We start from the raw sequence: 16,176 nt of genomic DNA on the forward strand, positions 1-16,176 counted from the left end.
GTCACTATTTCTCTAGTGGTCTCAACGAGAGCTGAAGCCTTGTCAAAGGTTCTCCCATTTGTGCTGATTTTTTCCCAGCTGGATTATAAAATTCAGCAGTGTTTTGGTATTTACAGCTTTGGCAGGTAGACTACTGCTACCATAGCTGGTACTGTAGTTACTATGGGTTTGTAACTCTATGGGTGAAAAGCATCTCCTGCTTTCTGTCCTACATTGTGGCTTGTTGAGCTTGCTCCTTGTTTGTGTTACATCTGCTCTTTTCAAGTTGTCTTGGATCAGTATGTAAATTGTTCAGTATTTTAAAGTTCAGTCTGCCTGAAATGCTTTGCGTAATAGTGGCTTTAGGCATTGTATGTACTAGCTCTATCTATAAATCCATCAACTTTTGTATCTTACCTTGTATGTATGTAACTTACCCGAATAAAAAATTATTTATTTATATTTATTTATTTAAAAGTTTCAATAAGATCAGCCCTACCATGTCTGGTTTGCAGTGTTGTTAATCCTGCGGCCCTCAACATTTCCTGGTCAACTTTGTTTTGGAATGATTGTTGTTGGCTTTTGGGGCTCTTGACACATGCTGTGTGAGAAAGGAGTCCTGTACCTGGTCAAGAAATTGTTCTCATACTTGTGATGTTAGATTTACCCAGTCAGTTGTCTCATGGTTGAAGACCTCCATTATGAGGGTTTGGGTTTGTGATGCCACCCTGGTAACATTAAGCAGATCAGCAACTACTGATGTTGTCATGTCAGCCCTATAGCATATTTCTACTGTCAGTTTGCTTCCATTTCCAGGTAGTATGTTGATTGCATTCAAGTCCTCTTTTTATGTATAGCATAGCTCCCACCTGCACTTATGTCCTTTCTGAATGATGGATGGTATCCAGGAGGATGGAATTCCCTTTCAATTATATCCTCTTGTTCCCATGTTTCATTGATGCCAATGATATTTTAATTCTTAGCTTTCATGTATGCACACAATGTTTGCTGATGATGCTAAAATAATAGGAAGGATAAGAAACTTAGATGATTGTCATGCCCTTCAAGATGACCTGGACAAAATAAGTATATGGAGCACCACTTGGCAAATGGAATTTAATGTGAATAAATGCCATGTTATGGAACGTGGAATAGGAGAACATAGACCCCACACAACCTATATATTATGTGAGAAATCTTTAAAGAATTCTGATAAAGAAAGATCTAGGGGTGGTTCTAGATAGAAAACTATCGCCTGAGGACCACATAAAGAATATTGTGCGAGGAGCCTATGCCACGCTTTCTAACTTCAGAATTGCTTTTAAATACATGGATGGCGATATACTAAAGAAATTGTTCACGACTTTTGTTAGGCCAAAGCTAGAATATGCAGCGGTTGTGTGGTGCCTATATCTTAAGAAGCACATCAACAAACTGGAAAAGGTGCAAAGACATGCTACTAAGTGGCTCTCAGAACTGAAGGGCAAGAGCTACGAGGAGAGGTTAGAGGTATTAAATATGCCAAAACTAGAAGACAGAAGAAAAAGAGGTGATATGATCACTACATACAAAATAGTAACAGGAATTGATAAAATCGATAGGGAAGATTTCCTGAGGTCTGGAACTTTTAAGAACAAGAGGTCATAGATTTAAACTAGCTAAACACAGATGCCGAAGAAATATAAGAAAATTCACTTTCGCAAACAGAGTGGTAGACGGTTGGAACAAGTTAGGGGAGAAGGTGGTGGAGGCCAAGACCGTCAGTAGTTTCAAAGCGTTATATGACAGAGTGCTGGGAAGACGGGACACCACGAGCGTAGCTCTCATCCTGTAACTACACTTGGGTAATTACAATCCATCAAATTTATTTACAGGTACTGTACTAGACTTCTGGCATATGCATAGAAAGAACTTAAACTCCTGATATCCTGCCTATCATCTGATATATATATAGGGTTAGTTCTGCCTAGCTAGGTGGAGGACTACTGTACATGCTCTCCTCCATCTATTATCATGATCACCTGCCTTATCCTGATCTTGCTTTGAATCTTTGTACTGTTCTGTGTTTAACTTCTTTAGTTTCTCTTAGTACTATGTCTCCTTTTTTTTCCTCTCTTCTGTTCTATTGTGAGGTCTGGAGGAGATGTAAACTGGTATACCCTTCCAGATCTTTTAGTTTATATGCATTGTTGAGTATCCTTTCGAGTTTAAAATTTGCATTATGTATTCCAGATTTGTTCAGATTTATTTCTCCTTTCCTTCCTCTCTCTATCTCTACTAGAAGGGGGTAGCTGGTGGTGCCCAGATCTGTCTGTACGTTTGTCCATCTCCGCTCTCTCCTTATCTTTTGTTCATGGGACCTTCCCAACCCTCTGTTGATTATCTTCCCTTTTCAAGCTTCTATCCCTCTAACTAGTGCTCTTGCATCTATTGCATATCTTGCATATTTGTTGAATATTGACTAAAGGAGCAAAAATTAAGTAGAATTTATTAATACTTATTGTAATTAACACAACGTTTAATTATCACTCAAGTCAACAACAAACTGATGCCTCTGTTCACCTAGCAGTAAATAGGTACCTGGGAGTTAGGCAACTGTTGTGGGCTGCATTTTAAGGAAGGACAGATGTTGGCCTATGGGTACCTCGATAAGCATAATGGGTGTCCTATCTGCGACAGTGGGAACTGAAACCAGTTACTGCACACGACAATTTGAAGTACTGTATAGTAGATAAAATTTCACAGCACAAATACCTATAGAGGTGAGAGAATGTAGGCCAGTAGCAGTGCTCACTTAGTGTGTGAGACTCTGGATTTGATTCCAGGCATCTTCAGATGTAGCTACAGTACTAATGATTTTGTACATATTTGTGACTAAAAACCACTCATTGTGTTCCAATCTATCTTATAAGCTATTTTCCAAATAATTCTGGTGTAATGCTAGTATCAGACTTGAAAAATAGAGCAGGAAAAACAAAAAGAAAGCAGGCCAGCCCCATGACAGTAGGTGGTAATAACAATGTGGTTACTCTGGCAGAGGTGACAGTGATGGAGCATGAGCATGAGCAGCTAAGGGCAGCAGAGAAGGCAGCCCAGAGTGTGGCTAAGGAGAGGCAACGGGCTATCCAGTACGCTGAGGGAGAGAAGCTGGGTCTCAACCACATCCTTCATGACCAAGATACTGCCATGAAAGCCATCCAGAAGGACCTGGAAGAGGTTTGTCTATGCCTATCTTACTCAGTATTCAACAAGACATTCTTTAGAGATAACATGAAGGCATTTTGTCTCGGCTGTTATCTCCTATATAAATCAATATACTGTAGTCTAATAATCACAGAAATACTATGCAATTTGTATAGTAAATACTTTGTATAGTCCATTTTGAACTGTACCTTGGGAAAGGTTCCTTTCCAAGGTACAATAATGTAGAAAAGATTCAGGATAAGTATTACTATAACCAAATCTACCCTACTTTATATGATCTGATCTGTGTGGAACAATCTACTCTAGCTTATTTAATCTAAAAATTTTAAGATGAATAAACCATAGGCATTAACAGCTACTGTTAGTGATAGATTTGTAAACTGAAGGAGCAAGTCTCATGTATAAACTTTACATTGCTCTTCTTGTATGTCACTGTTGAGCCTACACACACTCCCTTAACTCTAATCCCAGGACACCTGGCTTGCACTAATACAAAGAATTCCCATTAGCAAACCTGGTCGAGGACTGGGCCACGGGGACATTAAGCCCTGAAATCAATCAGTGCAAGGTAAGCAGCCCAGAGATGTCAGTGGCTGCTAAGTGGTATGATGCACATGTTGTGAAGGGAAGGGAATTTTCAGGGGAAAGTACCAAGCTATTATGACTTGGAAGCACTTAGAAGGGGTCAGGATAAGGATTTGGGATGGGATAGGATGGGGGGGGGGGAGAAGGAAAGGTGCCCAACCACTTGAATGGTCAGGAATTGAATGCTGACCTGCAAGAAGCGAGACCATCCCTCTACCATCTAGCCGCCTGTTGTGAATGCTTTACTCTTTCTTATTTTCAAAACTTGTCTCCAAGATAATAGTTGTCCTGCAGTGGTGGTGGTCCTCCAACTGACCTGGTGGTGCTGGTACAGGAGCAGGCTGGACGAGGTGTGGTGGCGACACAGCTGGCCAGACGTAACGATGAGGTGTGGGCACTGAGGGAGCGGGTGAAGCTGCTGGAACATGTTCTCCACAAGGGCAACAAGGACTACATAAACCGCCTACAGGACATAAACACACTCACCAATGAGGTCAACGCTTTAAGGTGACATTTCTAATATGCAGTATTTCAAGAGATGAATTGCTGGCATATTGTTTAAATTGCCAACTCCTGATACTGCATGGAGTTCTAGTGAGATGGAATGTTTAAACTATAATATTAGTACAGTATATCAAGAAGTTCATAGTAAACATAAAAAAAAAAAAAATGTGTGATTACTTCATCAGTCAGTTTGCTGTAGATGTTCATAATAGTTACTAATGTACTATAATAATAATAATAATAATAATAATAATAATAATTTTTATTTAGGCAAAGGTACATACATAAAGAGATTTTACAAAGTTTGTTGGCTTTATAGATAGGAGCTAGTACATACAATGCCTAAAGCCACTATTACGCAAAGCGTTTCGGGCAGAACTACTATTATTTTTGGAGAGTATATTAGAATGCCTGTGTTTTTTTGTGAGTGGGTAAGGAGGGCAGCACCTTGAAATATTTACATCTGCACCTGACCCCTGTGGTATGGGCATCTTGTGTGGATACAGAGATGAGAGACAGGTGTTGTCCCGCCATGTGAAACTCGTAGAGTCCCTCAAGGTGGAGTTGGTACGCCTCCAGAGGGAGCTGATCGTATCACAAAACAAGAGGGCCATGTTGGAGGAAGAGATCATCCGCAGGGAGAAGTCCCACCGCTGGACCACTCTTAAGGTATGCTTCTCGCACATGGTTACTTTCATGCCCTCGGCTACCATATATACAAGTATATACCATATATACAAGTGCTTATCTATCAGTGACTACACAGAATTGAGATCTAGGATTTTTATGCCCCACCTCCTAGCCATTTATACCTGGCGTGCTAATTACTTCTCTGTTGCTTTTGTCAAATTTATTTTTAAAGTTAAGGATGGAATTAGCTTCATTACTTTCCACTTTCTGACCATCCATACAGGGAACAAGTATTATATTATAAAGTATAATTGCCATTTAAACATTATTAATGTTTTGGCACTGACAGTAACACCACATAATGATAAGGTGGCACTGATTAATGGATTCATCAGTGTTTACTGATCCACTGAGCACCACACATTGATCTGTAAAGTTAGACATTGTGACCTGTGTAATAATGTCACACTCATGACTAGCCAGAGATCCTCATCTGGTTAGCAGTACTTTACACTTGCAATACTCTTTTTAATGACTCCCGAGTGTCCTGTGGACCAAAGGGCAAGACAGCATCAAAAACTATTGCAAGGAACCAGGACACTTGTCATATACTGTATTATAAGGCAGAACATCAGATAGCAAAATAGGAAACCAAAGTACCGTATAGCCAGAGTGATATGGCTTTCTTGGAACCTTCTTCCTTGTCCGTTGTCCATATGGAACAAGGACGGTATAAATGCCATGTGACCTGAAAAAAGATACCAGAGAGCCATGCAGGCAAAGAGAAGAACATAGCCATGAAATATGCCAAATACAAGGTGTGTGGCTTCTAGACCACAGTACAGACAGGCAGGCAAAGCTGCCCAGTCAGTCTTGTATACATGGCCAGACACTAAATTTAGAGGAAAGAATATAAACTGTCATCTGAGAGATAAAATAAATAAAATAATTTCTCCACTTTTATTTAACTAATATGACTAATGGGTTTCTTCTGATGTGCAAGACTTAGTAGAGCTGATTTGCCACATACAAGAGTACTGTAGTACTCTTGTATGTGGATGTAGTACTCTTGTATCAAGATGAATAAAGAGGAGCTTCTCTAGATGTAGAGGCATAAGTTCAGTATTAATTTAGGCACTTCATTATTATCCCCTGCCATGACAGCACTTTTATGTGAATATCATATTAAACCTAGTCTCTTGCTTGCAGGCATCTGACCCCAGCACATATGACCTCCTGCGCAAGAACCAGCTCTTGCAGAAGAGGTTGGTGGCGGCTACACAGAGAGTGGCAGCCAGTGAGGGCGAGGTGAGGCACTTGTGATAGGGTCCTGTCTTGCAATGAGTCATGGAGTATATGTTGCAATGAATGACGGGGGGGGGGGGTGCACAGTGATGAGGAATATGTAACAATTAAAGATAAAAAGCTACTTCCAGTTTTTTGTGTCGGACATTTCCCATACTACAATAAATATTAACATGATGGATGATTGGGTTCTGGGCTCGGTGCCCAAGGCCAAGAGCTGAAACTGTTACCAATGACTTAGGTTTTTTATTCATCATAATTAGATGTGTGTGTGTGTGTGTGTGTGACACTCATAGAGATAAATTAATAAGCTGATGAGTTAACAGGCAATTACAAACAATAATAGCATGTGGAATGTTTACAGGTAGCACAGAAGGAGCGGGAGGTGGAGGAGCTGAGGCGGGTAGTGGAGCGGTCGGCCAGCCAGCACCCTGATGCAACTGCTGCTGTCAGAGCTCATCTCACACACCAGCTCCGGGCCAAGGAAGACCAAGTCAAGGTCAGTGGTCATCTATGCACCAGGCATCGACAACACACACAAAAAAACACTAACTTTGGGATTGCAGATAATCAAATCGACTCGGGGGTAAGGCTCGTCTCGTGATATCTATACAAAGCTTATATGCTTCTATATATATGTGTGTGTAAATCACGAAAATTAACATGTGATGAAAAATGTGACTGTGTCAGATCACGGAGGAAGAACTGAAACAGGAATTTCCTTAAGTACTTTCATATTTTAATAATACATCTTCAAAAGGAATGATGATATCTATACGAGGTATATATGTTGACCAAACCACACACACTAGAAAATGAAGGGACAATGACGTTTCGGTCCATCCTGGGCCATTCTCAAGTCGATTGTGAGGTATAGAGGTATATATGCTTTGATATCTATCTAATATGATATCTATGTGGGGTATATATGCTTTGACTAGCATTGACTGTAATGAAATGGCACTTTTTTGGGTGAGCCTTAGTGGCTCCCTGAAGCTATATTAACTGAGATAGCTTCCCATACACAATCACAGCTGTCTTTAGAAGTTCTGTTGGCCTACCAAGGACTTGGAGCCACAACCTGGTGCCCCTCACAGAAGCACAGGGAGCAGGAATGATCATCCTCACACAGGAAAGCACCCAGAAAGCTGATGAGTGGTAACACACTTGCACTACACCTTGCAACCAATTTTACTAGGTTTGCATCTGGCCAGCCAGGCATTTAAACAACCAGCCAGCTCAGTCTGGAGCTGATGAACCATGAACCAACATACCTGATACAGGGGAAGGTAGAAGGGAGTCATTCAATGCTGGTTTTCTGGGGGAGCCTCATGGAGGCTCCCTGAAGCTAAGAAAGGAGGAGGAAAACATGTAATTTCTGTGCTTCTGTGAAGGGGGCCAGGTTCTGGCTCCCTGGTTGGCCAACATTAGCCCTAAGATTAATGTTGCTGTGTTTGGGAAGCTGTCTCTGTGAATATAGCTTCAGGAAACCATAATGGGGTTCCCCCAGAAAAAATATTCACTTTTTATATTTAGGCCATAGAAATTACCTGCTCTTTCCAGTGGTACCATTGCAAAAATAGAAAAAGCCTTAATGATAAAAAGTCTACATTTTCTGATAGAAATACTGTATGGTCCAAGTAACTCAGTACTTTTTTATTTCATTAATTAATGCAAGAGTTCTTACATTCTTGTAAAGCCACTAGCAGCAACATCCCTTCTGTACATTAGGGGCCTGACAGCTGAGTGGACAGTGCTTCGTATTCGTAGTCCTGAGGTTCCGGGTTCGATACCTGGTAGAGGAGGTAACAAATGGGCATAGTTTCTTTCACTCTGATGCTCCAGTTCACCTAGCAGTAAATAGGTACCTGGGAGTTACAGCTGTTATGGGCTGTTTCCTGGGAATGTGTAACAAAAAGGAGGCCTGATCGAGGACGGGGCCGTGGGAACGCTAAGCCCTGACCAGTTAACAGGCAATTACTAGATAACCTCAAGAATACATAATGTTTTGGAAAGGTCCTTAATCTTAATTTTCCCTGGAATACATCCTGTCAAATCATTTAACAACCAGGTACCCATGCATTGCTGGGTGAACATAGGTGTACATTTAAGGATTGACACCTAATTAATCCTTCCCAGCCAGGATATGAACCCAGGCTAAATTGCTCGTTAAGTGAGGGGCGAGTGTTTTACCACTGCGCAATTGGGGTTAAGCCATGAGAATTTCCAACACGGTGCCAATAAAAATACAGATATTCCTAGTACTACCATGATAGTCTTGGAAGTTGATATTTAAAGGTATTTTTCACAGGGGCTTTGCATGAACACTGCAAAAAAATAATAATGAGCCTAACAAATATTTAACCATTTTATATAAGGTACCATCTCTCACAGAGTGTGACAGCAGCTTTGAACACAGCAGTGCTAGCCCAGGAGGAAGGGGAGCAGGAGCGGCGACACCTTAGAGATCAATTAGCAGCCACCAGACGCAAGCTGGTGAGTGTTGTAAACTAGGATTATACTGTGCTTTATTGCATTTGATAATCTTGTATCTATATCTACTTACACAATGGGACCTGGTATCACAAGAAGACATAGTATTTACAAATTTAGATAAATGTTAATACTGTATGAAAAAGCATTTCCTCATGCCATGTAGTTAATTTTTTTTACATATACAGTACTGGTACCTGCTTGATACCTGCTTGATGGGGGTTCTGGGAGTTCTACTCCCCAAGCCCGGCCCGAGGCCAGGCTTGACTTGAGAGAGCTTGGTCCACCAGGCTGTTGCATGGAGTGGCCCGCAGGTTCACATGCCCACCACTGCCTGGTTGGTCCAGCACTTTTTTTTAGAAAACAAACTAGTTTTCTCTTGAAGATGTCCACAGTTGTACCACACCACTTTGCATCATTTCAGAATGCAGTGCAACGGCGGCAGCAGAGACGATTAGCAGGAGAGAGCCAACAGGAAGGTGAGGGTAGCAGATGCCAGATGGACACAAATGGGGCTAGGAACAGTGAGGTGAACAGGGGTGAGGGCTGGGTGCCTCCTACACACACCACCTAACACTAATTTAGCTGTCACTGTTAATGCTGTGCTCTTGACCAAGTGGACTAAATCACACCGGACCCTTTCCTACACATCCAAAATTGTTTCATCTGGGATCTGTTCCTTGCCCATTTTTGACAACTTTTAAAGGTACTGTATTGATTTTTTTACTGAAAATATATCAAGCATTTCCAATATATTAAAAAAATGTTTAAAATATCAGTACTATAAGCAAAAAAAAAAAAAAATACACAACTGTATATACAAAAATATTATTTATTTTACTTACCTCTTGCACTGAAGGCCCAATTGCCTTTTCATCCTCAAGTGACCAAATGAGGTACCTGACCTACTGATAGAATTTCCATACACTACATAAGTACTTTTAGCAGCAAATTTTAAAAATTGATCTTTTTGCTTTTGAATATAAAAGTGCTGGCACCAATCAGATTCTTTTCTGGGGGGGAGCCCCTTTGGCTGCCCGGAGCTATCGAGGTTAAAATGTATATTATTAGACTTTGGCATCAGAGTGAATGGAGTTCTAGGCCTACCGGAGCCACGAACCAGAACCTGGCCCTCTCAAGAGAGGCACGAGGAGCAACGATCTGTAGAATTGCACATGTGTGGAGCATTCTATGTCTGCCATCGACCGGGCCAGGCACCCAGAAAGGTAGGCGCCCCAAAACAAACCCCTAATCTGGTTAAAACTACTTCAGAAAACTAACAAGTAAACAGAACTCCCCAATTGAAAAAGAGCAAACGAGCATGACGTCATACTTGCCGTGCTGCTTGTCTGCGCAACTACCCCCTCCCTGGAAGGGGGAGCCCCAGACCCATTGTGCCAGCTATTTGTCTGTCAGTTCTCGGCTAATGTGATTGTGGCTCGGTTGTGTGGCTCCAGCTCCTGAATTCTCTGTTGTGCTCTGCCTTGTGTCCAATTCTGCTCTTACGGTGGCGTGCGAGCTGGAAGAAATATTCTCAGGTACTCGGGTTGCATTTGCTTAGGGTTCCCTTCCCCGAGTGCCCTGCCCTTGGGGGCTTGGGGTTATCTTCCACAAGTCACCTTGGGGACTACCTCTGTAGGCCTTTTGCTGCTCGGTGATTGACCGCCCCGAGACGGTTGGAACAAGTTAGGTGAGGTGGTGGTGGAGGCCAAGACCGTCAGTAGTTTCAAAGCATTATATGACAGTGCTGGGAAGACGGGACACCATGAGCGTAGCTCTCATCCTGTAAATGCACTTAGGTAATTACACATGTGCATTTCTATAGGCCATTGCCTCCTCATGCCTCTGAGGGGGCCAGGTTCTGGCTCATGGACCCCGGTAGGCCTGGATCTCCATTGACACTGACTGATGCCAGTCTAATAACATACATCTCAGCCTGGATAGCTCCGGGGAGCCTCCGGGCCTCTCCCAAAAAATAGCATTTCAACACATTTAACGCTGGTTTTTTGCCAATCTTGCAACAGCTTGCAAGGTTGGTTGGAAACTACTCGCCAGTTTCATCACCAGTTTCCTCCTTTCATTGATAGTTAATCTCTCTCATACCTACCTCCTACAGCCTAGTACTGTTGCTAAACATCATTATTACAAATTAGTCCAATTAAAAAAGTGAAAATTTAGTCCATTTTTCACCTTGTAGCAACATGTGAGGGAGTCAACTACCGGGTAATTTTTTGCTACCAGAGGTCACAGCCTCCACTGCATTTTGCATTCTGATGGACCACATTCTGTTAAAGCAGGAGTCCAGATTAAGTTAATAAAGATTGATCAAAGATAAATTGATCTAGATTAAAATAAGTTCTTGGAGCGACATGTGGCAAATGGAATTCAATGTGAATAAATGCCATGCTATGGAATGTGGAATTCGAGAAAATAGACCACACAACTTGCAAATTATATGGAAAGGAACTAAACAACTAATAAAGAACAATACCTAGGTTTGTTTTGGATAGAAAACTGTCACCAGAGGAACACAAAGAACATTGAGAGAAGAGCATATGCGTCGCTTTCCAACTTCAGATTTGCTTTTAATTACATGGATGGTGAAGTACTAAAGAAACTGTTCATTATTTTTATGAGACAAACTGGAATATGCAGCAGTTGTATGATGCCCATATCTCGAGAAACGCATCAATAAACTGGGAAAAGAACCAAAGTCATGCTACATAATGGCTTCCAGAACTGAAAAACAAGAGTTACAAGGAGAGGCTATAGGTGTTAAATATGCCAAAGCTAAAAAATTGAAGAAAAAGGTGATTATGATTACCATTTACAAAATAACAGGAACCAACCAAATTGAGAGGAATTCCTGAAACCAGCAATTTCAAGCCAAAGAGGACAGATTCAAGCTGTCAAAGGAAACAAAGGTGCCCTAAAAAATTTGAAAATTTTCTTGTTCTGTCTACCCCCCACTATTTGCAAGTTAAGTGAGGTGGAGGCCAAAACCATCAATAGTTTCAAAGCGTTATTCGATAGTATGTATTGGGAAGATGGGACACCACGAGCATAGTTCTCATCCTGTAACTAAACTTGGGTAATTAGACGAAACATTTCGTTACAAGAGATTCAATCATTCTATATTATTAGGATAGTTAGTGTGAGGGCTCGGTCTCTAAACTCAGCAGTGGTTTGCCGACTTTCTGGATGCTGGTGGCAGGGCTGCCTGCTTTCTGAGCTTTTGCGAGAGGCAAGGCTCTGGTCCCCAGTAGGTTAAACAGAATTCCACAACTGGTGTGACCTAGTAGTTGAGAACCATCTTGGTGATTTCTTGGTTTCTTTCACCCTGTTACCTAGCAGTAAATAGGTACCTGGGAGTTAGTCAGCTGTCACGGGCTGCTTCCTGGGGGTGGAGGCCTGGTCGAGGACCGGGGGGACACTAAAGCCCCGAAATCATCTCAAGATAACCTCAACCCCCCCCCCCCCCCCCCTCCTGGCCAAAACAAAAATGTAGGCAATGAAAGGCATTGAAGTCAACATAAGTCATGTGACCAGCCATTTCATTAAATGTTTAATGCAATTTATTTAAAACCCTAATGAAATACAGCCTACAGAATTGAACAGTGTCTGTAGATATTTACTTTATATTGCTTTATTGCATTTAGGTCTTTGCTAATGGCAAAGGCAAATGGTACTCGTGGATGAATTAATTATGGTTTATTTATTCTAATAGAGAAATACATAATTAACTTGTAATTAAACAAGTAATGGGTTTTGAACAGGATCTTACCAATAAGCACAGACTGGCAATAAATTATGCTGCTGATTAGCTTATATTAAACAAGTTGGCAATTAGCTTATTAAACAAGTTGGTAAGCCCATTAAAGAAGTTGATAGTGAAACTACAATAAGGGGAAACATCAAAACATTTATGTCGAGAAAATAATAAAGAACCATACACTACAGTAAGTACAGTACTATTTATATTTACAAGTTGGTTGCTAATAGCTATGACTTGAGACCTAACCTGAATATGTACATTGTTAAACACATACCCACTCTGCTTGTGTTGTATTCTTACAGTTTACGAAGTGCTTCTCGGGTGCAAAATATCTGCCAATAGTACAATGATTTGATGTCTCAACTCCTACATTATCTGTGCATGGTCAGGAATGGAGGTATGTGGATGATAATGTGTCGTCTACTGTATAAATGCACACTAATACAATAACATGATTAATCAATAAATCATTCACCACAATTTACAGTTCTTAGGTAAAGTGCAAATAAGGTTGAAACATTATTTGTCATGTTTATTTATTAACAAGGTATATAATACACAGGACTGTCACATGAAAACATGCAACGTACCCGATATTTAAAATAATATAAACTTTTTAGAATACATACAATATTCTTATAATAGTCCACATACTTTACAGTCCATTATAAGGCATTTAAGGGTTTTTGATCAAGGCAGTGTTGACAATCTCTGGTAATGTTATATGATGTTTACATGTTTTCATGTCATGTATTGGTACTAAGAACTGCCATATGCATTTCTGTCATAGGTCTGTAATCATTGAAATGATGCTTCATTGTATGTCCTCCTAAACTATTATAACTACATAATATGTACACATGCATTTAAAAGAAAAAAAAAAAAGTATGGCAAATGGCCATATTTAAGAGGACACTTCGTCTTATGAAAACTACACAAAAAGTTTTTTAAATTTATAAATATTGACAAAACAAATGCATTGAGCATGGGGTCCTACTCCTTTATATATAAGGTCACTTTGGTCATGATCCTGTAAAATTAAAGAGGACCAACATAAAATAAAATTTAAAAGGTAAACTGTCTTAGGATTTTAAAAATGACTACCTAATTTAAAAAATTTTCTTAAAGAAAACTTTCATTAGGCAAATGAAATCAGAATAAGACAAAGTAAGGAGATCATGTCATTTCCTTTTCCTGAAGGAATTTCAAAATTATGAAATGAAGCTATGAAAACAATATGGTCCCATATGAACACTAGAGGCACTGAGCATAGTAAACAAGAGTCCAGTAAATATATTTGTCTATTATAATTTTCCTGGACATTTCACAGCATGTATTAAAATATTACAACATATACAAGACATTTGTGACTATCACTGTTGGATCACAGTTTCTTTTGAGAAATGTACATTTTTAGATCCAATATTTTAAATACATTAGTTTCACGCCGGTCGATGCTCTGAAACACGATTCCAATAGTAGTTTTCGCCAGCCACTACTCTGGGAGAAGATTGGCTTAATGGACCATTTGGTGTCAATGGAAGAGGGTACTGAGTTGCTGGAGAGGAGTGGAGAGGCTGGGGTCCTCGAATTGCACCATTGTGAGGATAAGCTGGTGGATAACCACTGGAAGAGGTGGGTAAAGCATTGTAGCCTCCATGAGCATAATAAGGAGGACCTGGAGGAGGGGGGTAGGTGGTGCCCATGGAGCCAGGTGAGGGTGGTGGAAGTGTAGCTGTAGACCTTACGTTAGTACCAGGTGGGGGTGGACCAACCGGTGATCCTAGACTGTTTGGATTCATTGTATCTGCAAGAAAATAAGTTATACAAGTTGGCTGGAAATTGAAAATATTGGCAAGGGTAAAACCCTGAGAGGTACCAGCAACCCTGAATTTATGAGCTAAATTGTTTGTTGTATATATTATGTACTTAATCCATTCATATAATTTACTAAACAACTTCTCACTATTACACAAGACTAAGTAAAGGCAACATTTAACAAAGTTAAATGGGGTTAAAAGGGGTTAAAAGGCGCAGTAGTTACAACTAGAGAAGGAGCCGCGCCAGGGGACCAGGTAGTCACCACAGGGGGCTTGGGTCTCGACCCAACCACAGAGGAGGGAGGGGAGCCAGGGGAAGAAGTCAGAAAACCAAAGGAGGAGCAAGGTCGGGGCCCAATGCAGTGGAGGCTACAGAGCCCGGTCTTCCAATACGGACCGACTCGGGGGCGTGGTTGCCCACCCCACAAGCCTGAGAAGGTAAACCAGAAGCAGCCGAAACAGGGGTTATCATCATTACGAAAAGAAGAATTCATTCACGAATGTGCCACCACACCCACCATGGAGCCACAATTAGAGGCAGGACACCCAACAAGAAGCTATCGCCGATCTTGCCTGGGCCTCCTAGGGGTGCGTCGTGAGTATACGCCCCACAAACGTCACCTTAAGAAACCAACAGTCCGTCGAGATCGGGTTCAGTGACGAAAGGGGGATTGACAATAAAAGGTTCCCCTTGCTCTCGACGTCGGGTACTACAGTTCTACGGGTGCAAGAGTATGCCTCCTCAAGCACCCGGGCGTCAAAATAGAAGAAGTCCAAGGGAAGAACCAGAACGAGCAAAAGGTCGGCAGGAAACGGCAAGCAGATAGGAGAAGAGGGGGGAGAAAAACGAAACAGAAGGAAAAGGAAAAGATGCCCAGCAGAATTGGAGAGGACAGCAGCAGGAGCACAAGGCTAGAAAAGGACAGAGGACTGTCCCAAGGAGCATCACACTCCGGCAGCCGCCCACTAAGCCCCCACACGGCGACAACGAGCTGAGCAGGGAGGGGGTTCTACCTTGTAATAGACAATGGTACTGGTGATCACTGAGTGGAGACACTACCGAGTGTCTCCACTTGCTCTCGAGTGGTTGTTGTGGAAGATCAAACATTAAGAATTTTCCATGACCTTTGCATTCCACCTAAGCCACCTACTCTAATGGGGTTCAGTTCCTGATCCGATTATGTGCCTCTAACCCTTTCCACCACCGCCCATGGGATGGGTATGGGGTGCATAATAAAGAAATTAACAATAAATATATTAATTCTAAACCGCATACTCACTTTGGCTACATTTTATTACAGGCAACTCTCACGCCTTTCTTTAGTACAAAACCAGGGAATCACAAAGGATTTGCTAACACTGTACACAAATTGGTCTGATGTTTACAAGATCAGAGTTTTTCATACACAATGACCGTGCTCTATGCTGTGACTGCATTTCTTCACAATTACTGTATTTTTACAGTAATTGCACAGTAATCATCATCACAGTAATTTTACAATAATGATTAAAAAAAAATGTTAAAAACAAAAATTCCTGCAACACAACACCTCCCAAGCCTTTTGCAACTCGTTATGTGCTGTCTTTGTGGCTGGGAAGTGATGGAAGTGTACAGTAATGAGAAAATTTAGAGGCACTATGTACTTCCCAGATACTGTACATGCAATAACCACTGAACTATGTTGAGATTAAGAATACAATATGTCGATCATAAGTTCTACCAGACTTAATTGGAGTCTGGAAGGCATTGGTTAATACACACAATCTAATTTTGACGAGTCCATCTCTGTCAATGCACAGTAACTACCATAATCTGGTGAACATCACTTCCTACACCTAAGTGGGTGACTATCTCTTAAAAATTGGATTATGGGTATCAAA

At 41.1% G+C, this 16,176-nt stretch overlaps 2 protein-coding genes across 8 annotated transcripts in view; one reads left to right on the top strand and one right to left on the bottom strand.

Moving 5' to 3' along the window:
• The window catches only part of LOC123773613 (cilia- and flagella-associated protein 58), a 28,186-nt gene extending 15,275 nt beyond the window's left edge, over positions 1 to 12,911 (top strand). Inside the window, exons 11-18 of the mRNA XM_045767405.2 lie at positions 3,017 to 3,195; positions 4,103 to 4,275; positions 4,779 to 4,941; positions 6,112 to 6,210; positions 6,572 to 6,706; positions 8,602 to 8,703; positions 9,125 to 9,179; positions 12,778 to 12,911. Of these exons, the coding sequence (XP_045623361.2) occupies positions 3,017 to 3,195; positions 4,103 to 4,275; positions 4,779 to 4,941; positions 6,112 to 6,210; positions 6,572 to 6,706; positions 8,602 to 8,703; positions 9,125 to 9,179; positions 12,778 to 12,830 (959 nt within the window). The 3' untranslated portion in view covers positions 12,831 to 12,911. The remainder of the gene's footprint in view (positions 1 to 3,016; positions 3,196 to 4,102; positions 4,276 to 4,778; positions 4,942 to 6,111; positions 6,211 to 6,571; positions 6,707 to 8,601; positions 8,704 to 9,124; positions 9,180 to 12,777) is intronic.
• A 75-nt stretch (positions 12,912 to 12,986) lies between these two features.
• Positions 12,987 to 16,176, bottom strand: part of LOC123773736 (uncharacterized) — a 437,688-nt gene continuing 434,498 nt past the window's right edge. For all 7 annotated transcript variants that reach the window (XM_045767617.2, XM_045767618.2, XM_045767615.2 and 4 more), the window contains one exon: positions 12,987 to 14,282. In XM_045767617.2, the coding sequence (XP_045623573.2) occupies positions 13,918 to 14,282 (365 nt within the window). In that variant the 3' untranslated portion in view covers positions 12,987 to 13,917. The remainder of the gene's footprint in view (positions 14,283 to 16,176) is intronic.

This window comes from Procambarus clarkii, chromosome 72, assembly GCF_040958095.1.
Source record: "Procambarus clarkii isolate CNS0578487 chromosome 72, FALCON_Pclarkii_2.0, whole genome shotgun sequence".
NCBI lineage: Eukaryota > Metazoa > Arthropoda > Malacostraca > Decapoda > Cambaridae > Procambarus > Procambarus clarkii.